Source organism: Lissotriton helveticus, chromosome 9 (genome assembly GCF_964261635.1).
Source record: "Lissotriton helveticus chromosome 9, aLisHel1.1, whole genome shotgun sequence".
Lineage (NCBI taxonomy): Eukaryota > Metazoa > Chordata > Amphibia > Caudata > Salamandridae > Lissotriton > Lissotriton helveticus.
The window spans coordinates 953726545-953751858 of record NC_136070.1 but is presented as its reverse complement, the minus strand read 5'-3'; the positions used below and the strand labels follow the sequence as shown (position 1 = coordinate 953751858).

Sequence of the window (25314 nt, the reverse complement as noted above, 5' to 3'; positions counted from 1 at the left end):
TTCTCATTTCGGCTTGATCTTTGGACGGGTAATCTTGTTCTCTTATTAAACAATTAATCAAAAACTTTAGTATCATGAGCTGGATCTCGGCTTTCCTTTGAGACATGACTTCGCCAATGCTTTCTGGATCATCCCCTGTACGGATGAAACGATATATTCTGTCTAGATCTTCTTTCATATTCGGTAGGGTGACTAGATACTCGGCCACCTTTCTTACACGTAATGAATATAAAACCATATTATCCTCGCCTGGGACTGGATCATAGCCGCATTCATTAAGGGCTTTTCTTATTTCTGCTACAGACTGATGTCTGGGCGTACGCTGTGACGCTTGTGCATGTAATTCGGCTGTCGTTAAACGCTTGTGTGGCGGCGGGGTTTGAGGAGGACCTCCTCCTGCGGCCCCTAAACTAGAATCGTCGACTGATCCTCTTCGTACTAGTGTGGCAGGAAATTGAAATGCGGGCTGAACTGGTATGGCGGGCTGGACCAGGGGGACCGTAGCAGGTACTGCAAGGGGTACCCCGGTGTCTGGAGGAACGGGAAGTGCCTGATTTACAGGGACTGGCGGAGCGCGAACAGGATTTGCATATTCTGGGACTGTGTCGTCCAAATAGGACGAAATGAAAATATCAGCTGCGGTCGGTTTGTGACGTAGCTTGGTCGGAACTAATGGTGGCGGAAAGTTACTGGATGCCTCCGGGGTCGCTTTTGGCAAGCCCTCGGCAAGAAGAGGATACATACCCTTAATAAGAGCATGCCTCTGTCTGTCTGACTGTTCGGTTTTAACTCGTTCACCAATCTCGATTAATTCCCTTTCTTGGGCTCGTTCCAAGGATTCTCTACTTAATTCTGACTTTCTGATTTCTTTTTCGGTTCTTTTATGAGATTCTTTGCGCCATAACTCGATAGCATCTTTCTGTGACTGTCTGGCTTTCTTTTTCCATAATGCTTCTTCTACTCGCATGATGCACTCGGCATCCCATGTACCCGATACGGGCCATCTATACTTTTCTTCTAACTGTTTGGTATACTCTACCCATAAATCTAGATATAATATGGCGCTTATGCCATGCTTCTGATACATAAAATGACCTGGACTGTCCCTAGGCGGGACAGGAACTGCTGCTTCCAGCAGACCCTTTCTAGTTCTCAACTGACGCAGTTTTGAAAAGAGCGGCATGACTGAACTATAATCTGGACACAATACGATACACAATAAACACGATAACTACTTCACACTCATTCCACGACATCAAGATACATGAAGAACATTCAGAATAACAGTTCGAACAGAATACTACCTGGAATACGGAAAACAGAATACATGAATTTTCTCAAGAACAGAACTGACTAGAACAGAAACTAGATGCACTGCTGAAACAGTACGAAACTTACCGGTCTCATACAGAGACACGTCAGGACCCGTATCCACCGGAGTGGACACTTCGTTTGTGGGACTGTGTACCACCAACCCATGGACCAGAGTCAATTAAATTGACCCTGTCTAGATACTACCCCAGTAACGGTACTCACCGGGCAGCAAGAACGGAAGGCCTCGGACTGGACTGGACTGCTTCGACGCCGGACGGACGAACTTCGGACTTCTGTTACGGGTGGGCCTCCGGATACCTCGGACCTTGAACTCTCGGCTTGGGCTCTGGTCGGGACTCGCCGCGTTCCTCCACCGCCTCGTCTGGATGCTGGACCGCCTCCTCCGTCTCCTCCGTGGGCCTGAGGGATACTTGAAGCAGAAATATCTGCACGTGCACGGTATGGTTCCGTCACGGCTGCAGAGGGTCAGGGGGCCGGCGTGGCTTCACCGGCGCGTGGGGAAAGGGCAAGTCCCTATTCGGGCGCCATTATGTGGTATATAAATAAATAATACCGGATCTATTTTTTAATGAATAAATGAATAACAGGTAGCTCAATAAATAAGAGTCAAGATTCGAGGTAGTAGGAGTTTTGCAGGTTTATTACAGCATAAAGGACAGGAGCGGGACAACCTGCATAGGAATAGGATGGCAGGGCCCAGCAGCTGCTGGGGCTGGATCTGGGATGAGCGCGCTAGGAAGGAAGGATAACTTTTTAATAACAGTACATGAGCATATATACATAACGCAAACACATAGCATTACATCGCAATAGGCGTAGCAGTGGGAGGATCAATAGGCGTGACGCGTAGCAGTCGCGAAAGATAAGGGTGAAAAGAGGTGTAACAGAGGCGTATACATAGACATGTGATGCAAACGTAACAGAATATGTCATAAATGGGGCGGAAACCATGGAGGGGGCTACCTAAGGAGCCGGGACCTCTAACCTGATGGTGCGCGCAAACTGGCAATGACGTGTTACTAGGAGAAGCTGGGGGCTACGAACTCTGTGCTAGGAGCAGAGACTGAAGTCTGGAGAGTCAGGGCGACATGTACCTAAGCAGTATCTAGTATCTGATGTTTAGAGAACATGTTGATATAAACTATAAATCAGGAGGGGAGAGGCTAACGGACTCTAAGACTGGAGCATGCATTATTCTACATGTAGTGCGTGATGAAGAATATTAAATGACCATTAAATGCAGTATTTCTCTTACATGGAGACGTAAGGGCTAGACAATGACGGAAACTATTGATGTGATTCAGTAGCTTTAGGAATGCAGAGAAGGAGGACTGAACTGATAGCTGGAATCATAACATACTCTTGGCAGACTCAGAGGCAGAGCCAGGCTGAACCGGGCACTGCGAGGCAGGAAGTAAGTGAAGGGTCGAGGATACAGGTGGGGGCTGTATCACTCCTCAGCGAGGGCTTCAGGAGACAGGAGCTGAATCTGGTGTCCAGGCCCTTTTGAGGCCTAGAAACGAGGACTTTACAATGGAATAACGTGCACACTGAGAAACGTGGCAACGTAACTTTACATAGGCCTGATATTCGTAGTATTCACGAGAACTGGAAACTGACATACTAAAGGTGGACACAACTGTAATTGCGTCTTTAATTGAACATGGGGAATAACATATGCATATTAATCATGCACAGATAACATATGATGGAGGACTCGTAGGGACACAGAACATGGCAAAATTTACTTTTCCACAAGTTGCTGGGTACAGCAAATGGTCTGGAGAAGCTCACAGAGGCAGCAGGCCTTTGAAGCTTCCCCCCGCCCATCCTGGGGGAGGAGACCTAGCACCTCGCCCAGGATGTGCATTGTTGCAGGCCCAGGAGAGCGGGGGGCTCTCCACCCAAGTGTCCAGCAACATATCTGCTTTGTGGCAGCCGAGGCAGCTTCTCAGTCCAGACGTGGATTGTACGTTTAGGTTTCAAGGGGCATCTCTAAGATGCCCTGTGCCGGACTGGCCACAGCTGGCACCGGGCAATCCCCCGGTGCGCCGCACGGTGGGGGCTGGTTTTGGGCCCCTGTGGGCCTTTTTTTTTTTTTACAAGGCCGTTTTTGCAGCATAGCTGCAAAATCGGCCTTGAACCAAAATCGGCTGAAAACTGGCCCCGGCAAAGAGCTCGGCGGCACCGCCACTCCCCCCTCCCCCGAGTGGGGAGGGGGGCGGCCGAGCACTTTGCCAGGGCCGGTTGTGGTTCCCAGTCCTGCCCTGAAGTTGCCCTCTGGTGCATTTTACATTAAACCTCACAGTGGCATCAGTGCGGGTTTAATGTGCTGAGTAGTTTGATACCAAACATCTCAGTCTTCAGTGAGGCCATCATGGTGCTGTGGAGTTCGTAATGTCGACCTCCCAGCACCATGAACTCTTAATGGCAGCACTACACTTACAGTGCCCAGGAATGGCCCTGGGTACTGTAGGGGCACAGGGCTCATGCACCTGTGCCCACACCACTGGCATAGGGCACCCAGCTAGAGGAGAGGAGTGACTGAGGTATGCCAGGGCAGTGGGTCTTGTGGGCATGGCACACAGGGATATGTGCCATGTCGATTCTTTGTTTAGTTCTGTACTTAGACACTCAGCCTGCAAAGGCAGTTTGTGGGTGTCAGGGTACAGGGCCCCTAATGGTGGCACAACAAGTGCTGCAGCCCTTAGGGGTCTTCTCTGGTCACCCTGCCCTGTGTACCTAGGGTACCATTTACTAGGGGCTGACAGGTGGCCAGAGATGCCCATTTGGGTTTTAGTTTCAACACAGTTTTAGGGAAGGAACACAGGCCCTGGGTACCTGCTTGGCAGGAGCCCAGGGCACACTAAGTCAAAGCACATCTGTAGTTCAGCAAAATGTGGGGGCATACCAATGCAAGAAAGATGTCACTTTCTCACACTGATTCCATCAAAAGGCCAACGTTTCGATGTTCCACCATCAAAACCGGATCCGAAACAGAGAAATCTGCATTCATCCCACAACTGGACATATTACTACCAAAGTGACAATCAAACGTAAACCTGACACTGAAGAAGCTTACCACATTCCCTTAAAAAGGAAAAATATGGGTAGTAACCCTTCCCCGCCGCCTCCTCCTCCATCACCTCCTTCTCCTAAGTCTTAACCATTGCTAATTTCCCCTGCTGGCTCAACACCACCTTGTACACCTGATTATCAGGATGATGGGATGGGGATGGGGCTGGGAACAATGATCCAACACCTCCAGACCTCTGGACAGATTATAACACTAATTCTCCCATAGGTAACGATACTGATCTATACCCTACTAAACCTTCTCCACCAGACGACAGTGTAGAATATATAGAATTATTAAATAGATCTGCTAATTACCATGGGGTCCAGTTACATAAGGAATCCCTAGAAGAAGATTTCCTTTTCGAAACACTTAGTAGTTCCCAAAAAATCCTCGCACACACTTCCTATGCTCGAGAGTATGATTAGACATGTGGATGACATTTTTGATGATCCTGTGCTGGCACAAATCCTCACCCCTAGAGTAGACAAGAAATATAAATGTGCACCATCAGATCAAGCTTACATCAAGCAGTAGTTACCATTAGATTTTTAGTCTTTTCTAATGCACGAAAAAGGGCCAATTCCCAAAGTCAGGAGATGCTCCATCCCCAGAAAAAAAGTCTAAGTTAATAGACGCCTCGGGAAAAAGAATAGCCTCCCAAGCTACAAACCTTTGGTGCATTTCCAATACCCAAGCACTTTTAGCTTGCTCCAATTTCTGCCTGATGAGTACAAGTCCAAAGCCCAAGACCTAGTGCGGGAGGGACAGCTCATATCGAACAATTCCATCAGATGCGCTTTAGATGCGGCTGACACGGTTATGTTATGTTGTTAAAGGTTCTTGTACAGCGCACGTACACCAAGTGGTTTCATGGTGCCTAAGTCCAGGAGAAACTGCTGCAAAGGAGATCTAGCCATATGCTTGTCGGAACAGCCAGGTCTTTAACTGTTTCCTAAACGGAGCATAAGAGGTCAAAGATCGACTCTCCAGAGGGAGAGAATTCCAGAAGTGGGGAGCCAGGACCGTAAATCTTAGTCCCCCGTATTTCTTCAGTTTTGAAGACAGGATGACCAACTAATTCAGGTGGAAAGACCTGAAGTCCCGGAGAGGAACATAGCGCTAAATCCGCGGGGGATATAAATGCTGGACTGCTGCCATGAAGAGCTTTGAAGGTGATTCACCCCAGTTGCGGCTAGAGCCATCAACACCAGTGTTCTATTTAGAAGGCATGTGTCGCCGGACCCAAGGGTACGTATCCTTGGGGTGTATGATGGGGTCCCCTTAATGAGTAGGCAGGAGGCTGTTCCGAGTAAACGTGATGTTTGTTTTATTTTTGGATAACAAAAGGCAAATAATAAAGTGTTTGTAGCACACTGGACTCCTAGCTCTCCACCGTCTTGGGAACGTCTTGACATGCGCAGCCTCTTCCATGAGATGGCAAACCAGGAAAACAAACCACGTATCAGTGGGGCGGTTCATTGTCCTGGGTTGAAGGGGAAGGGAGCGTGAGGGAGCACCGAACACCAGAACCCCGTGAAGTACAGACAGCGGTGACCACCCTCAAAGCTTTACCCGTTCCCACCCAGTGCTTGTGAAAACCTCCGTATTCGGCAACGTACCTGCTCCAGCCACACTTCTCCAGGAGCATGGCGTGGCGGCGAGGGTTCTCGTTGGCCTCCTAGCGTTCTTTCTTTCCGGACCTCCAATCTTCGAGGGCAGCTTCTTCCTTCTCTACTCTCACAGGCATTCGAGATTGAGAACTGGTGGTGAGAGAGATGAGGTGAATCAGTCAAGCAGAATGATAGGTGGCAGCAAACCTTTTCAAAGACACACAGTACGTTTACTGCTTCCTGAACTACTATACAAGAGAGTGAACTGGAAATGTAGGTACTCACCTGGAGTGCCTCAAAAATAAAGCGTTCCCAAAAAGCGAGCATGCGTGGAAGAATAGAAGGAGCGAATCATAAAGGTGGTAAACAGGACGGGCAAATACATGCTTGACAGCCTAAAACAAATAGAGCTAGCAAATAGAAAGCAATCAAATGTGAGGTACATAACAAGGCCAATGCTAAGCAATGGGCTGAATGCATTCCTTGGGAGGCTCTCAGCATGTCCCCAATATGCTTTTGCAACCAGACAACTGCGCTGTCTGGTAGACTTCGACCTAAAAAAAAGGAGTTCCTTTAGAGTTGGGACTACAGTGCACAGATGTTCCTGCAATTTGGAGACCTCAAAACTGGTATAACTAGGTGTTCTTACAGGGCAGAATATTGAGGGGTTTACCAGGCCTCAGATACCCAAGCATTCTCATTGAAGTATCATCGAGAGGAATAAGTACTCTGAAAGACAGAACTTTGGATATGTACTCTCAGTTCACTTGGCACCTAGAAAGCAAATAACCAAAAATGGCCATGTGGGTGGTCTCACCTACGCTTTCATTATTTCCCATGAATGTTTTTCAATGCAAAGTTAAAGTCTGTAACTACTACAGTGTGTAAAAGTAGTGGGCCTCCAATTAACACCCTTGTTCAGTGTTTTGATGCCCTCTGGGATATTGTTTTCTTTTCCTCAAAGTCAAAAGAATATAAACATTCAGTTCAGTTGTTTTGATATTCTCCTTTTGACAGCTAAGGGTTTTAAAGCATGATCTGTAATAAGGGTAAGCATACAAGTAGACCATTGTTAGAGAGAATTTGTTTGTATTTCGACTCCCCTCGGATTATTCTCTGTTTATTGTAGGTGCATGGTTGAGGCAGGATTCCCTTACTCCATGGACAGTATTCCTGAACCATCCTCCTGGGCCGATATGTTGAACAAGTCTCCGATCAGATATGCTCACCAGGTGAGATTATATGTCTATTTTTGTTATCTTTGTTCTCTGACAGAAGTTCATGGTGTGAGTCTTTTTTAATGATTGCTTCTCCCTGCAGACATTGTGTCTATAAAGTATCTATCCGACTTCAGATTGGATCTGAAAGTATTTTCAAAACTCCCTGCTCCCAGACAGTGCAGCGTGGCACCATAGCACTATCACATGTGGTGCCATATAAGTGTCTTCTCCAGAAATAATGCCAGAGCTCAAAAGGTGATGTCTGTAACTAGAACATCAGTTCCTTTTTTTTTTATTGTGAGCCACTCACAATCATTGGACACCACCACATTTTAAAATCTATTGTACACTTATTTTTTTTAAAAGGTTCTCTTTTTGCAGTCTGGAAGTATTAGATATCCACCCTTGCACACAGTGCAAAAAAGGGTGTCATGATTCCAGTAACGTATCTTCTCTGTGTTAAGGTAAAATCTCAGTCAAGACCCTGTGGCAAGTGATTTCTGTACCCAGATGCAGCTCGAGGCTTTTAGAGAGCAAAAGCCCAAATCTTTTTTTCATGGTGCAGTAATGAAAGGAATGGGGATTGCGATCATTTAGGTATTCCGTTTGGTTTGGATGCCTCTTGCTTTTACCTACCATATCTTCCATCACCTCAACCCTCCTCCCACTCGCGTTGATGGAGGCCGGGAGTAAAAAAAAGAAAAGTGATTGTCATCATTTGTGAGACAAAGATCACAGCAATACCACCATAGTTCGGAACCATGCCTAAAGTTTCTGACTTTAAGTAAGCCTATGCTCTAAGCTCCAGTTCAATTTTCTCCAGCAACTGTCAGGAACTTCAGATCACAGCCTACTTCACTGCATGACATTATCAAAGTTAGCTATTATAGGGGTTCACCTCTGTTCAATGACGAGCCTTGAGTCAAAACCATCATAGTTCTTCAGAACTTTTAGAGCTGTGGAGAATACCAGTGCCATAAACAATTTCCCCATACCATATGTGGCTGAGGCTCTTGGTCTTCGTGTGCTCTTCACTGAGCGGAATACTAATCTGGTCAGAGATCATATGGCCTGTGGAGTAAAAAGCTAAATCTTATGCTACTTTTTGATCATGGCAAGGCATACTCTATGGCGACTTGAGGGAGACGGGTAGAAGCAGTGCACAATGGCAGGATGGAAGCATTCGCCTGCTAACTAATCAGAAATTCTTGAGTACCCATTCTGGAAAACTTGGTGTGCATAACTTCTGCTAACTATAAGCCGTTTGCCTCTATCTGATTTCTTCTAGGTAGGGAATATAAGCATTTGGATACTTTGGCTGTAAAGTATTTGCCTCTGGCAATATAGCCCATTCTCCATCCAATGCTCATTGCATGTTGGCGGGCGAAGTGGCCAAGCTGCAGAGATCATTGTGGGGTCCATATTTAAAATGTCTGATGATTTCATATAGTGTGTACATTGGCAACAATGCTGACCAAAGTGATGACAGTGGCTGCTACTGATGTTCAAGAATTCAGTTATTTTGTCAAAAGGCTGATCAAAGCAGATACTGTGACCATGGTGGATGACAACTTCTATATGCTATTCACAGGAAGCCCATCCATGGCAGGAGCTTTATAGAGCCAAGCCCAATCCAAACAGATATCCGAACCACAGGAAGGACTTCAAAAGGCCAAGCAAGTGTCACTCACTAGAAACAACCACAAAGAAAGTCTTGCCTACAGAAGATATAGCTGCAAAGACTAGAAGCAACCAAGGAAGCAGCCAAAGAACCCACAAGAAGGACCTTATAAAACAAAGCCAGCATCCCTCACTAAAAGCAACCAGCATGGAGGCACCATGAAGCTCTGACCCGAACTCTCTTTATGAAGGCCCTAGGGCATTGTAAACCAATAGTGGATTACACCTTGGTAAGATTCAAAGTACAAGAACCATTGCCTCTAAGACCCGATTTCTCAGCTCACTCGCGCGTACTCATCATGTGCCACCTATTTGCATCTTCACACAACATCCCCATTGTCTCATGCTAAGACATGCTATATAATGTTTGCCGACACCGAATATCACACTACCCAAACAGCTTCATCCTTCTCACCGCCCTTCATGCAGAAGACCTAACAGAACTCATCACCTCTCAGTCTTGGTGTCCTTTTCATAACAAACATTGCAACCTCCACACACATTCTCAGCTTCCTTTCCCTGCTAAATACAGTATTCAGCACAACCCCGAACTCCGCATAAAAAAGAGGTCATTGCTGTCTTCCACAGACTGTAGTCTTCCTGCAACAACTACTCAGGAACGACTTCCCGATCCTCTCCTTTCGATCACCACGACCCAGATGACTATGACCACAATCAGCTACCCGAAAAATACTGTCCTTGGAGACTTCAGTCTCCCAAGTGACACAACAACTAGGCCATGAATAAAACCATGGTCAACTTACTAGCAACCGCTGACAACTGCCTGCACACATTTCATCCACACTTCCTCAACTCATTTCTGTCATGCAAAACTGCTTCTCAACTGGAACAACCACTCAACCATGATCTTTGACCTTCCCTATACCAGACTTGTAAAAGAAAACCAGCAAAGCAAAAGTTATCATCTTTCAGGAACTTCCTCATCAATGAAGTCTAAGACAGTGTAATTGCTCTGCACCATGCTTCTACACTGCATTAATCATCAAATGCTATTCATCTACATACACCATGGGAAGAAGAAATTAACTTCTTCTAAAAAAAACAGTCCAGCTCTAGAGACCATTCATTCCGAATTTCAACACAATTCCTCTATGCCAGTCTCTTCTGCATAGTCTGAGCTGAATTAGACATTGAAAAATATGAAGATGTAAATTCCAACTCCTTCCATCAGACCGTTCTGCATATTTTCAGGATGGCCCTATTACCCGCAGAGCCACTTATCAAGGTTGGCCAACTGTGAGTTTGGAAACTCTGCTTTGTTACTTCACAGACACATGTTGTGATGAAGCGTTGCCCTCCAAGGCGCTAACAGGGCGCTCAACACCACCGATTTTTGGGTCTTTCCACTTTCGAAGTTGACAGATGCTTTCCAAATGGTAAAACAAAAGGTCTCTGCTTCTCCAGATACTCATGCCCTGCCTGATAAAGTTGACTCCGATAACACGACTATCGACAACCTCTTGCCCTCTTACCATAGAGATTCTAGCATATACTTTATCTTTAAAAAGCACTAGTGCCCTGAAATGAAGAATGCGCGTCGACTACATTTAAGGTACTTATTTAATGAGCGAGGGATTCGTACATGCAGAACAGCCATCATGAGAAGCTTGGATTCTACTGGCCCTCAGCTAAATTGTAAACTAGTGAAGTTTTTGCAATCTCATGATAGAGCAGTAAAACAGGCTTGCAAGTAGTATCCATCATCAAAAGCTATAAGACCGTATGACACTGATAGGAGGATAAAATTGTAGCAAATGACGATATCTAGAACTGTCGAATCCTGTTTGCTACAACAGATGCATACCCTACATGAATAATCTGGTGAAAACTGAAAAGTCCCTGCAATTATGCCCTGAATACATTTTATAAAATTGTATTTTTATAATCCATGATATTATGTGATATACCAATATTTATTAATGTTTTAATGAAAATGAAGTAACAGCCTTTTAACATGTATTTAACTTGTATTTGTTTTGTGATGGTTTTTATTAACTAAAAACAATAAACAATAATCACTTGTGCCCTTGACACATCTCAAGAAGGGGACTTCCTCTCCTCTCTCGACTTCCTTCAGAGAAAGTCTCTTTGTTGACTTAATTCGCATGAAAAGCAGCTGAGGCAATGGAATTGACCTTGCCTTCCACAGAGGCGAAATCTAACATTTATTGTCATTAGTGATGTAATCTGTAAGGAAACAAGTAGTGCATGGCATCAGGCGCAAGTTATACTTAGCTCAGTAATCTATAACTAGTGGATTTCACTGTTTTTTGGTTTTTAACTTCATTGTTTTGATCTTACTCCAACACCTAACTATAACGTCACATTAACCTTTGTGTTTTTTTGCAGTGAATGTCAGTTTGTTTTTTTACCCATAAAACCAAATTAACTGTGGGATGTCTCTTTGGCTTATCACAACCACAGTTCACACAACTCTACACAAGCAACAAGCACAAGCAGACTCATCTGAGTAATACGGAGGTCACTGTTCAGTGACATGTCGATCAGTATCCTGTGAGCCAAATCAAGTTCACCCCTCAATATAAATGTGCTGTAGTAAAAAGGCAGTCTTCATTGTGTTCTGACTCTTGCTTTCTCTGCTAGGGACTTAGCTGTTGATTTGAACCCCTGAAACACTTTAAAAAATGTTTTACAAAAAGCTGCACCTCCCCCCAGCACAATTTTTCTCTTGCTGTGGACTATTCCAGGTGACAGAGTATAGACGAGACCTGGGACAATGAAGTATGATAGTTAGCTTCATGGTGACTCACTTTCTGAGACCGTACTCTTTCTCCTATTGTCATGTCCTCCTTTCCACTACCCCCTTTACCATGAGTCAATATTGTTCCACTGATCGGCTTTTAAAAATAAAAAAAAGGAAACTGGTGAGGGTGCAGACAGCAGCAGCTCCTCCTTAACTGCGGATGAGCGTTGCCCCCTGCTCAGTGCCAGCAGGTGAAAAATAAAATGATAAAACTATTTTATTTTCATTTTATTTTTCACTGACTGAGAGGAGTCTGCCAAGTCTGGGACGGTGGTAGAGACCATCCTCTAAGGACAGCAGAAGGGAGGAGTGGTGGGCTCTATAAGTGTGCATGTCAGTTTGGCTGCTGTCTTAGGACGGCCAAACCGGCGTACACTTAGATTTCTCCAACCCAGCTGTGTTGCACAGTGGGGAGGAGAAAAGGCATAGACTCTCTGTCCCTGAGCGAGCGTCAAACCAGCCTGCTCAGACCAATCCCGGCACTTCTCTCATGCTGGGTAATAGCATGAGAGCAGCATCTGGATTGAATAGGGTGGGGTGTCTGGGAACCTGTGCAGATTCTATCTACTTGTGCAAGAAGCTGTGGAACTGTGGAGGAGGGCCGGCCGGCCACGGCAGGTACGTTTTAAAAAAAAATATTATTTCCCCCTGCGCTGCCCCAACACTTTTTATTTGCAGCATCAGCCACTGGATGCAGACCTGAAGTGGTGAGGTACTCAAGCTAAGATTTTTTCAGTGCTTCCACTAGGTGGCCATGTACCCTTAGTTTGGGAGTAGGGGCAAATCTACGGATTTTGAGTAGAAGTATCACTTTAAAGGTCACGTTTATACTTTTCAACTTGGATAATTTGAAGAAAATTCTCTGAGTTGTTCTGCAAGCACAGACACATTTCACCCTATCTTTGGCTTTCCAGTGAGAAGCGTTGACTTAGTCATCCACAGAGCTTCATTACTTCAAAACTAACACCAAAAACCATCAGTATTTCACCATGCAATAAACAAATGGGAAGAAAATATCCGTTCAAGATGAAAAAGCAACACAACTACTTGTTAGAAGCATGTGTTGTTGGAGGTACACATGCTCGGCATACTCCTTCCTTCTAGTGTTGAGCTCAGATGTTTGCAACTTGTTTTTTTTTTTTTTAAGAAAAACTTTCAAGTCACAGAATGCATCTTGACTACATCCTTTTTAGTAACCCTGGGCGTAGTAACTGCGTAGTACCCTGTTCGCACTGTGCAAGATGCCCTTTTTGAATGATTGCACAGTGCGGACTGTGCAATCATTGAAAACGGCATCTTGCACAGTGTGAGCTGTAGTTTTCTGCTGCTCGAGTAGATTTTTACTCGAGCGGCAGCTTTCTCAACGCGGACTGGTAGTTTCTCATCGCGAGTGGTCGCGAGCATATGAGACCACTCGCAATGAGAAACCTGACCTCCCCACGTTGAGAATCTCGCCGGGAGGTTTATTTGCCACGCTCTCGATCAGCAACTTGATGTTGCTGATCGCTAACGAGGAAAAAGTCTCGCCGGGATGTCATTTTGCTTGCTCGCGGTCGCCAACTTGACGTTGAGGACCGCGAGCAAGCAAAAACTGACCGCTGCACTACGCTACGTGTGTTTGCACTGTGCTACATGCAATTTGCGTAATGCTAAATAGCGGAAACTTCGCAAACTACGTGAGCGTAGCGTAGTGCTTTGCCCAGGGTTACTTTTTAGGCAATGCGCATGGGTACTGACTCCATGTTTTGTTTTTTTCATATCTTCAGGTTAGGACATGTACTGATGTGGCTCTAAAACTCAATGTGTCCATCACATTTCATGATGAATTTCAACACCCAGAGTTGGGGAACACCATTGTCCACATTCTTCTCTCGATTAAACTATCCAGAAACCAATGGCAACTGATTGATAACCCAATGCTAGAGACCTCATACCCTTCCCAGGGCCGCTTGCCCCTTAACATCGCAAACTTCCACACAGGAGAATGTTCACAGGATAATAGAATGGACTTCCTTCTAGTACTTCCACTGGTGGTGCACAAGGAACCTGTAGTTGTGGAACCTCTACCTCTCTCACGACGATGACTCACGTGAAGCCTGCCTTACTTTCAGGTAGAAGAAAACTCTGGTATTGAAGGGAGATGCATTGGGTGCACTGAATAGTACACCATCAGTCTGCCACCAACACACTTGACATTATCGCTGGGAAAGGATGCAGACTTTTCAGGCATCTCGCTCTATCCGCCAGTACCCAGCCCAGAGGTCGTCTTTGCCAGCAGCTCCGACCTGGAGGAAGAACAGGATGGTCCATCTGCCTCCAAGACTATTGGCCCTTGAATAAATACCTCCGCCAGAGTCATAATTATGGTCTGCTCTGAAACCCAGGCCAAGCCTCCCAAGACACCTCGCGCCAAGTGAAAAAGCACCACACAATGTATTTATAAAAAAATATGTATTTATTATCAGACACTCACATATATCTCCTAGCCTGAGATATACACAATGCACCAATACTTTGCAATAGAAACAGGTAAGTAGCACAGATACACAGTGGTCGCCAGGGGGAGACAAACAATATACTAAAATAGTGGTATGTGAACCACGACTCAAGTCAAGACTATACCCAGAAGACGTAGAAGTGCCAGGGACCCAAGGCAAGTAACCCGGAACCCCACGGTGGCAGTGTGCAGAGTGGGAACACGACCATGGGCTCATTACAAGTCAATGGGTAAGTCACGGTTGCAGTTTTAAAGAAGGAGGACCCTTCCCTGTGGACCCTGAAGAAACCCTGTGGAAGACAGAAGGTTGGAGAGCTACCTCACCCGTGGATACCCTAGGAACCAGGATACCTACTACAAAAAAGCCGGTGCATAGGTGTGAAGTGGCGTCACAAACCGCCATCAAACTCAATGGTGGACTCCAGGAAGATGCCGCTGCTGCAGAAGGTGAAAGTGTCCGGTGCAACCCAAAGGTGGATTCAAGATGAGAAGTACCTGCAAGCAGGGGTGACAGAGTCTATGTCACTTGGGAGCGACCCAGAGGCCCGGAAGACGAATGCCCACCGAACTCGGGTGTTACATGAGATCGGATGATGACCTTGAAGCTGCAGCAGCGTGGTCCAGGCGACACTATCGAAAACCAGGAGCCGTTCATGAGCTGTCCCACGTCGGATGTCGAGAGTTGAGAGGTCGGTGTCTCTGTCGGGAGCACCAACAAGCCGTGTCAACTGTAAACAGTGTGGAAAGGGAAGAAGGTGCAGTGTCGGGACCAGCAAGGTCCAGGTGACTCCCCACAAGCAGGGGAGTCAGATCAGGCACCGAGAAATCAGGGGAGCCCATTGAAATCAAAGAAGACCCTCAAGAGGACCCACAGGCCAGGGGCACTGGAGCCGCCAGAGGATCTCAAGCATCTCACCAAAGATGCAGGCCCACGATGCAAGTGATGTGGTGAGGACAAAGATCTTGGTCATAGGAGATGCTGGAGGTGGGGTAACTTGGAGCCCGAAGATCTTGGTGGAAGGAAGCCAACAAGCCTTTGCAACAGCAAGTCGATGCAGTGCTCAGGCGTTCAGTTCCTGAGACTTCGACGATGAATACTGGCCTCAAACTTGGTGTGAGGACAGGGCAGGCCTCGAGGGATGTGAAGAACCATCACCTGGGTTGCTGAACCTTTCGGAGTCTGTGGGAGCCCAGGATCAGCAAACCGGTCAGCTTCGTTGCAGTGCCTGCAGATGCAGGGAAGTGACTCCTTCACTTCAAGGGAGATTCCTTCAGGTGTCTTGGGTGTCCACAGGCCTTTGAAGGTTCCTGTATGGAGCACAGGCATGGACGTTGCAGCAGACGAGCAGGGTGACAAGACCAGGAGCAGCAGGAGTCTTCCTAGTTGCAGCAAGTCTTGATGCCCAGAGCTAAGTCCAGAGTGCCCAGGCGGTCGAAGAAGTGGTGTTTTGAAATGAATCTTGTCCCACGATGAATCTAAGAACCCACCTACATGTAGGCCCTTAAGTACCCGAAGGAAAGGGTTGGGACGATTCAGGATTTCCTCCCAGGGGTGGGGTCGGACAGTGGGGAGGATATTCCCATGTCCTTTGTCCAGTTTTGCGTCAGAGCGGGAGCCAATGGCTCTCTGAGCTGGCTTGAACTGGACAAGGCAAAGAGGGCACCAAATGTGCCCATCAAGCAGACTAAGTGGCACTGGCAAGTGCTCCCACCCGGCCCCAATACACTACCTCCCTGTGACAGTATACCTATTGTTGTGCCTTTTCCTGGTCGAGCTTGGCTCAGCAGCCGGAGGGCAGAAGCATGTCTCTGGTCAGCAGCAGCCATGTTGTGCTGACCGGGTCTACATGACTGGTACCGGGAGCACTGAGGGCCTCCCGGGGGAGCTTTTCAGTGCATGGGATCATACCTCCCACACTGTCATACCTCCCACACTGTTTATGGTGTGGGGGTATGATTCCAACATGTTTGATACCAAACAAAACAGGGTTTGTTACAGCCAGTATAGAGATGGTCATCCCATAATGATGCATGGCCACTCTATGTATCGTAATGGCTGATGCACTTACAACCCGGGAGAATGGACTCCGAAGGTTGTAGAGGTGTCCATCTCCTGCAGGGGCTACTTCACACTTAGGACCGATCATCCTGCCTTCAGGATTGAAAGGCCTGCTTTAGGGGTCACTTATAGGTTTTAAGTGCATGGAACTTAGATATAGGGAAAACTATATCTGTCATAAGGGGTGCTATCACCATCTTACACAGGCTGCAATGGCAGGCCTGTAGTTACAGTTTGAGTGATCTCCCATGGGGGGCCTAATTTCATGCTTCAGCCCATGGGGAACCCCCGGTGTACCTATACCTTGGCTACCTCAGTACCATATACTAGGGACGTATAAGGGTACACTAGTATCCAGTCTGGGATGTACCCAAGTACGTACCATAACCAATTTAGGGGCTAAATCACAGAGACTGGGGTCCTGATTAGCAGGATCCCAGTCAGACTAGTCAGAAACAGCATAGCACCAGGCAAAAAGTGGGGGTAACCATAAAAGCAGACCCTATTTTCCTGCAAGCTCTATAAGAGGCAGAAGGGTCACTTTATTCATCGCTGTGCTGGGAAGATTTAGCTAAACTTCACCCACATAAACCCACAAATGCTTCTTTGAAAGAGAAGACGATCATTTGAGAAAGAACCTGCATCTGAGACCCTCCTGGCTTCCATACCCAAGAAGCAGAGACAGGGGCATCAGCCCTCCACTCCATTATGCTCCACCAACATCATGTACACCACTACCACTGCTCTAGCACAGTCACCAGAGGGATCTCCACACTCCTAATATGACCTAGGCAGTCCCTTCCAACTTGTCGACCTCTATGAAAAACCTTTCGAGGCATAGCCAACAGATGACCGAAGGGATGACTATGATGTTGGCTCCCCGGGAGATTCAGACCTTGTTCAGTCTCCCGACAGGGCGTCTCCACGTGATTGTCCAGCAGACAGCCACCTTCCACAAGGTGGATATGCATGTCTTCAATGAGGAAGACTACTTCCTCATTGAGCATTGTCCAAGTTAGAGCAGACTGTGCAGTTCCTGTCAATGTTAAAGGGCATGCTCAAGTCCACCAGACATTCAGAGAATCTTTTATGGACAGGAAAGTGACACCAAGGGCATAGAGGTAGCATACACCCTCCCCCATTGATCCTGTTACATCAGGGGCCATTTCCCTCACAACTCCCTGGTCATGCACACCGTTCACAAGCGGGCTTCTGCTCAAGTCACAGGCAACACCCTGCCGCCTGATAAAGAGAGCAAAAAGATGGACGCAGCTGGCAACAGGGATGGCAGTAAGGGCAGTTACTCACTGGCACATAGCCAGCTCAGGCGGACTCTTCTCCCACAGCAATACGGTCCAGTACGAAGAAATGCTGGAGCTGGTCAAGTATCTCTCTGAATAGTTCAGTATGCAAGATGAGATATGGTGTCAGACGGCAAGACCATCTTCAACACACTACTATCCGTTGTTCCCTCGATTGGGTTTAAACTGGAGGTCCAACAGCATTTCGTGTCCTTTGATGGGGAACACCTATTTGGACCCCAGGAGTGTGAGATGCTGGAGAAGATAAAGAGGGGCACAGATAGCACCAAATCAATGGTACCCTTAAAACCAAAGCAGCAGCCTCAAGCGAGGTTCCAAGGCCAGTTCCCCTGTTTCCACCCATTCATACAAGAGATAGCAGCAGTCTTTCCATCAGCAAGCGAGCAGAGGGTACACTTGGGGTGTTTACAGGGGCAGTAAAAACAGAGGCTGAGTGAGGGTAGGCTCCAAAAAAGGAGCCTCCACCTGGAAGCACTGACTTGCCCGACCTCCCTCCTCCGTTCACAATTCAGATGACTTGGTTAGAGTGCAAGATTTCGTCTCTCACTTTGTTGGAATCATATCAGATCAGTGAGTACTATAGGGGAACTGGTATTGTTGTTCAAGTTCTTTCTCTTTTATTTAGTTCTTGGTACACTACTGACATATATGTATATAGAGATAATCCTTCCTGGATTGCTATTTAGATGAAGGCTTAGATTACTGAGAGAGATCGTGTTATCCATGAGAGAGCCTCCACTGGCCCCTGAACTCCCATCTGAATATAATATGCAAGTGATCTTATTTGGTTACAAACGGAGGTTATGTGCCAAGAAGTTCCACAATTATAATACTGTACCTTTCTACTGGTTTGAAAACCAATAAAAAAGTTTTTGTTATTTTTAGGCCAATGAGTAGGGGCAGTACCCCTGCTGCCATCCCACCCTGCACACATATGCTCAGCAGAGCGTAGAACATCCCAGACTGCTAGATAAAGAGTTCCAGGTATTCCGCCACTAATGAGCCATAGAAAGAGCACCCCCTCAGCACTAGGGCAAGGGCATTTATTCTACATTCTTATCCCCAAGAAGGACGGCTACCTTAGGCCAATCTTAGTCTTCAGGCCCCTCTGTCGTCAATACACCTGTCAGAACATTTCCATATGACAACCCTGCAGGATGTCACCCCTTTGATTTGACAAGACAACTACATGACGGCACTAGATCTCAAGGACACCCATTTTCTCTTCCCCATCCATCCTAACCACCAGCCAGTACCTCTGCTTTGTATCAAGTGGCCACCATTACCAATTCAGAGTGCTTCCCATTGAGGTAGCCATTGCTCCAATAGTATTCACAAAGTGCCTAGCAGTGGTAGTCACCCATCTAAAGAAGGGCCATCTATGTTTTCCCCTACCTCGACTATAGGCTGATCAAGAGCAAAGTCAAGCAACAATGCCTAGCTCACACCCAAGATGCAATCTCCCTACCTCACTGCCTGGGTTTCCTGCAAATGCCACCAAGTTCCACCTACAACTCCTCGACGTTCAGCTCATTTTGAGGTACCATACCTGTGGTCAAAGGCTACATCTACCCTATCTAGCAGAGGGTTTTGGCATTTCAGCAGCTCTTATCTCTTTTTCAGCCCGGCCATCAACTCCGTCAGAACGTTCATGTGCCTTCTAGGGGTGATGGCCTCCTGCATTATAATAGCTTCCCATTGTATAAATGCCTCTGGGCTCTATGGACACAAGCAGAGGGTCAATAGGAAGGTCTAGTATTGGTAAAGGTCAGTGCTCATCACTCACTTTCTGCAGTGGTGGAACAGCAACAACCTGTTGCACAGCAGGCCTTTCTTAGACCCCATTCCACAAGTCACCATTAACATGGGTGCCTCTCGTCGGCAGGGAGGCACATCTTGACTATAAGACAATACAGCAGGTTGGCCTGTATCTTCAGTGACCGTACATAAACTACCTCAAGCTTTTACCCAAACATCATGTTCTCAAGGTATTCCTTCAAGTCATTCAGGGCAAAGTAGATCTGATCAAAATAGGCAACATGACTACCATGTACTGCCTTTAGAGGCTACTCTACCCCACTCTCAGCACTAGAGCAAGAGACTTGGCACTGGGTTCTCTGCCACTGCATACATCTTCTGGCAGAGTAGCTTCCAGGAGTGAACAATCATGGCCGGCTCTAGGGTGGTGCGACCGGTGCCACCGCACCGGGTGCTGACTCTTCGAAGGGGCGCCCCTTTATGGTTTAAAAAGCACCTGCTGCTGCCTTTGTGCCTCTGGCAATTTTCACCCATCAATAAACAAGTCACAATAACTCCGGTGATTAATGTTGTTTCTGGGGAGAGGAGTTTTGTCTTGTGGCAGTTTTAACTCATTTTATGGTAGCACAGAGTGTTAATGTGAATGCTGCAAAGAATGTGTACCATGCAGATCACAACATTCATATAGTTTACATAGGTCAGTGCTTTTGTCAGAGAGATCCTTTGGTTACTAGCAGTGTAGATGTTAAAATCCTAACGTGGAACAGTGAGCTAATAACGGTCATGAAAGAGCTGCATGCAAACTGAAAGGTCTTGATGAGACCATTATGAATTTTTCCTCCGTCTTTCCTTATTCTAATGTTTCAAAAAGGGTTCCTTTCGGTAAAAAAATCCTTATTATTAAATGTAACCCCCAACCATGGGGTAATGTTTTAAATTCTGAGTTTGTGCTTCTTCAGACCAAGCACTCTTAAACTATATTGTCTACCAGTATGGATGACATGTGACTCACCTTGTAGTCTTCTGGCTTAAATAACATTTCCTATACACTGATTTACACACATATGGTTGATTGTCTCTGTGTAATGTGTGTGATAAAAAAAGTGCTCTGACACCCTACACTGGTATAGGTTGCGCTATATAACAAATTAAATACATCTAAGAGAGAGTGGTGATGGAGACTTGAGGGGGCACTGTTAAAGGGTGGTAGTGAGGAAATCCGTGGGGGGCGCCAAAAAGCGTTGTCGCACAGGGCGCTACAAGTGCTAAAGCCGGCCCTGTGAACAATGACTTGGCAGACCTGTTCAGCAGGACGCATTAACAAGTCCACAAGTGGGAGCTCCACCCACAAGCTGTACATCAGAAGTTCCAGTGCTGGGGCACCCCACAGATAGACTTTTTCACCACTCGAGAAAATGCAAAATGCCCAAACTTCGCCTCCAGGTACCCACACAAACAGTCCATGAGCAAATCACTACGGATGAACTGGTCTAGGATCTTTGCCCATGTTTTGCAACTTCTCCCATGCTTTACACACCTGGTTCGGAAGATGTGGCAAGCATCTCTTGCCCTCACCCCTACATTTTCCAGACAGACTAGTGCTCAAAACTCCATGAGATGTCCATCATCCCTTACAAAAAGCTCCCCAACAGGGTGGACCTTCTAACATGCATCTGAGGCCAGATTAGAGATCCAAACCCCTGACAGCTGCCTAGCAATCTGACGCATGCAGTCATCGAGTTTTGCTACCTATGCCTCCCACAGGAATGCATGGACATCCTGTGGAGATCAAGAAACCTACCATGCAGGCCTGCTAGGCTGCAACCTGGAAGAGGTTCGTCGATTATTGAATCTCCATTCACCTGGACATTCCTAAACCTAGTGTCCAGGACCTCATCTGCTATCCTCTTCATCTGCAAAAGTCAAATATCGCCTACACTCCTACACTGCTGCATTTAGCAGCGATGGCCACATACAAAATAGGGAACATTGCTCCCTCTTTTGCATCCTAGTAATCAAATCCTTCCTGGAGGGCCTCAAGGAAGGTAATTCCTCCTAAAGTACCCCCTGCCCTTGTATGTAACCTTAAGGTGGTCCTCATTAGACTCATGAGTGCCCCTCTTTGACCACTTGTATTTTTGACCCTGCAGGTCCTCTCCTGGAGGTAGCTTTCCTTGTAGACGTAACACCTCTCTGATGCATCTGTGAGTTGGAGGCTTACACGTTCCTTTCACATCTTTAATTAAAGACCCCAAGGACAGCGTCGTTCTCAGAACCAACCCGAAGTTGCCCCCAAAAGAGTTTTCCCATTCCACTTCAACCAAATGATAGATCTGCCAGTCTTTTTCCATCAACCACACTTTGCAGTTGAGTGAGCCCTTCACACCCTCAATGTTAATGCGCTGTCATGTATTACATCAACAGGACTAAGCCCTTCTGCAGGTCCCATCAGCTATTTGTAGCCTTTCCAAAACCTCACAAAAGTCAGCCTATTTCTAAGGCAGGTATTGCCAGATGGCTAGTCAAGTGCATCCCAGCCTGCTACCCTATAGCTAACAGAGCCCTTCCTGTTATCCCCAGGGTGCACTCTACACTCAAGAAGACAGCAACCATAACCTTCCTTGGTAATACAGTGATGGCTGATTTATGTAAGTCAGCCATCACACACTTTCATTAAGCAGTATTATGTGGACATCGTAGCCTGCCAGCAGGCTATGGCTGACCAGAAGGTCTTAAGGGCATTATATCAGACATTTGCATCATCTACGCGCTAGCCATCGCTTGCAGTGTGGGACTGCTTTACAGTCTGTGCAGAGCATATGTATCTACAGCAACACACACTATGACCGTAAAATGTTACTTAACCTGTATGCATCTGTTCTTAGTGTGTAGTGCTGTAGATTTACATGCAACTACCTTCCTCCCATCAAGTGTGCAGCTCTCCTTACAGATCTGTGCTTTTATTATATAAATCTGAAAGAAACACGTTTGTGTTAGATTTCTTACCTTCGAATATCCCCAGGCGTCAGACTGGATCCGGAAAGTACCCTGCTGCTAGGCGTCGTCTGCGACTCCGCGTCCGTTGTCGGCGTCGTGATCGCCGGGATGACGTCAGAGTACTTAGACGCCGCTCTAGATCGCTGACGTCAGTTCTTCTTTTTTCCGCACCAGCAAGGGCAGATCCGGGAAGAGCAGTACTCTTAGTCATTTTTTGACTTTTTAGCTCTATTTTGGATCACTTCTCGAGTCGACCTTCGACTCGCAGTGCCGGTAGGGATGCCTGGTTTTAAACCTTGCGAGGACTGTCACCGCTTGATGTCAGTGACCGAACCCCACCCTCGGTGCTTTAACTGTCTCGGGCCGACCACGATGACAAGTCGTGTCCCGACTGCCGGGCCTTGACCTCGAAGGCTAGACGGGAGCGGTCCCGTAAGTGGCTTGAGCGCCGGCAGTCTGGTCCCGGTCGAGGAGGAAGGCGAGGGACCAGTCGCGGAGCCGCTGTCATTGCCGCTCGACGAGTAACCACCACTCGTCGGGCTCCAACAAGTCCTCAGGTAAGTTGCGGCATTCGAAAAATAAGTCGAAGAGGCGTCATCACTCTTCCGATTCCCCCCCGACGCTCGCGCGATGCGGCCGGGGGTTCGGGCGACACCGCCCATGCAGCTCGCCGGAGCCGTAAGCGCCGCATCCAGCTCCACATCCGACAGTCCCTGGGCTGCACGTGACGCCAGAGGAGATACGTGACTTCCTCATGGCCATGAGGACTCACTTCCCTCCGACGGACCCTGCCGCGGCGCCTTCGGGCCCCGCGGATCTGTCTGGGAGCCCTAGCGGGCCGGCAACTCCAGCCCCGGCTACGTCGGATGCTTCGGCCCCGGCGCCGTCGTCTACTCCGGTCCCAACGCCGCGGGGCCCCGTAGGATTCGGGTCATCACCAGTCGACCTTACGACTCCTCCGCTGGTGCCGACCCCGAGGGTGTCACCCACGACCCCGTCCTCGGACGAAGTCCTCCCCAGTCCCAGCCCAGGTCTTTACAACCCGGCTCCATAATTTTTCCCTGACTATCAGGAGATGGATGACGAGGAGGACTGGAAGGGGTCTGAGGACCCTCTGGCACTCCAATGCCAGTTGAGGCAGGACGGGGCAGACGAGCTAGAGGAGGCCAGTGGTCTGGACACTTCGCGCGACACTGGATTCGTCTCTCCTCCTTCCGTGGCTACGGAGGAGGGGGCTGCTTACAGCGTGGTGTTGAACAGGGCGGCCAAGGCTTTGGCTCTTGAGCTCCCTGTTGCGGCCGTGAGGACTAACCTCCTCACTGAGTTGCTCAAACCGCAGACAAGCTCCTCAGAGCCTCTACTGCCGTTCAACGAAGCCCTCTCCGACGTTCTGTTGGGCACCTGGTCCAAGTCCTCCACAGGCCTCCCTGTGGATCTGAACGTGTCGGATGCCACCGCCCGGCTCTGGGCGACCTTTGCTTCCTGTCCGTTCACCCCACCCCCGAAAACCTGGTGATCCAGGCCTCTACATCCCAGACCGCATTCTCGACCGCTCCTCCGGATCGGGAATTTAAAAGGTACGATCAGGTTGGGAAGAAACTGTTCTCCTCCTTGAGTTTGGGGCTGTGGTCTATCAACACCGCCTGCCTTTAGGGTCGTTACACCCACTCTCTGTTCTCTGTGGGATACGGTCGCGGAGGTGCTGCCACAGTGCCCGGAGGAGGCCCGGGCAAAGCTCGCTTAAGCCCTTGCGGAAGCGCGGGATGCAGCATGCTATTCCATACGGTGTGGACTCTACACAACGTACTTGCTGGGTAGGGCGATTGCAACAACGGTGGCGGTTCGCCGCCACGCCTGGCTGAGGTCCACCAACTTTTCGGGGGATGTCCAGGCCACACCCTCATGGACATGCCCTTTGATGGCCGTTGCCTCTTTGGCGACAAGGCGGATAGTGCGCTGGAGCGTTTCAAGGACTCCAGGGCTACGGCCAAGTCCTTGGGCCTAGGCCAACGCCAGCAAATTTCTGCTTTTTGCTCCTTTCGTGGCCAAGGAAGGGGCGCCCCACACGTCCTGCCAGCCACAGTCCGCAGACCCAGGCTCAACGCGGTCGCGGACATGGTTACCACCGTGGCAGTACCGGGGGACACCGGCAGGGTCAGTCCACACCCGCCCCTGCAGCATCTGCCTCTAAGCCTTCCTAGTCTGACATTTCAGGCCCATTCGTTGCCAGTGGGGGGCAGGGTCCGCCATCACCTTCCCCACTGGTGTACCATCACGTCGGACAGGTGGGTGCTGCAAATCGTCCGAAGGGGCTACTCCCTCCCCTTCGAGGCCACCCCTCCAGCCATGCCACCGCAGTACCAGCATAAGTCGGGGGATCACTTGCAACTTCTGCAGGAGGATGTTACGGCCCTCTTGGCCAAGGGGGCCATCGAGCGCGTTCCTGGGCCAGAAGTAGGACGTTGTTGCTATTCCCACTACTTTCTGGTACCCAAGAAGGGCAAAGGAGGCCTACGCCCTATCTTGGACCTACGGAGCGTTAACGGCTTCCTCCGGAAGGAGAAGTTCAAGATGCTGACTTTGGCTCAGGTCCTAGCTGCCCTGGACCCAGAAGACAGGATGGTGGTCTTAGACTTGCAGGACGCGTATTTCCACATCCCCGTCCTGCCGGCCCACGGCCTTACCAGCGCCCCACGGGTGTTCACGAAAGTGATGGCGGTGGTCGCAGCTCATCTGCGCACATTAGGGGTTTCAGTCTTCCCCTATCTCGACGATTGGTTGTTGAAGGCGAGCTCGCCCCAAACCGTCATTTCCCACCTCCAGACTACGGCCGACCTCCTGCACTCGCTGGGGTTCTCCATCAACGTGCCGAAGTCACACCTGTGCCCCTCTCAGAAGCTCCTTTTTATCGGAGCAGTTCTGGACTCAGCGCAGTTTCGGGTTTATCCCCCCAAACAGCGGGTTTGGGATAT

The 25314-nt window shown here is 48.1% G+C and overlaps 1 protein-coding gene across 3 annotated transcripts in view; it reads left to right on the top strand.

Annotated features, from left to right (window-relative positions):
• Nucleotides 1-25314, top strand: part of LOC144782069 (acylamino-acid-releasing enzyme-like) — a 500573-nt gene that overhangs the window by 436461 nt on the left and 38798 nt on the right. For all 3 annotated transcript variants that reach the window (XM_078661213.1, XM_078661214.1, XM_078661215.1), the window contains one exon: nucleotides 7154-7256. In XM_078661213.1, the coding sequence (XP_078517339.1) occupies nucleotides 7154-7256 (103 nt within the window). The remainder of the gene's footprint in view (nucleotides 1-7153; nucleotides 7257-25314) is intronic.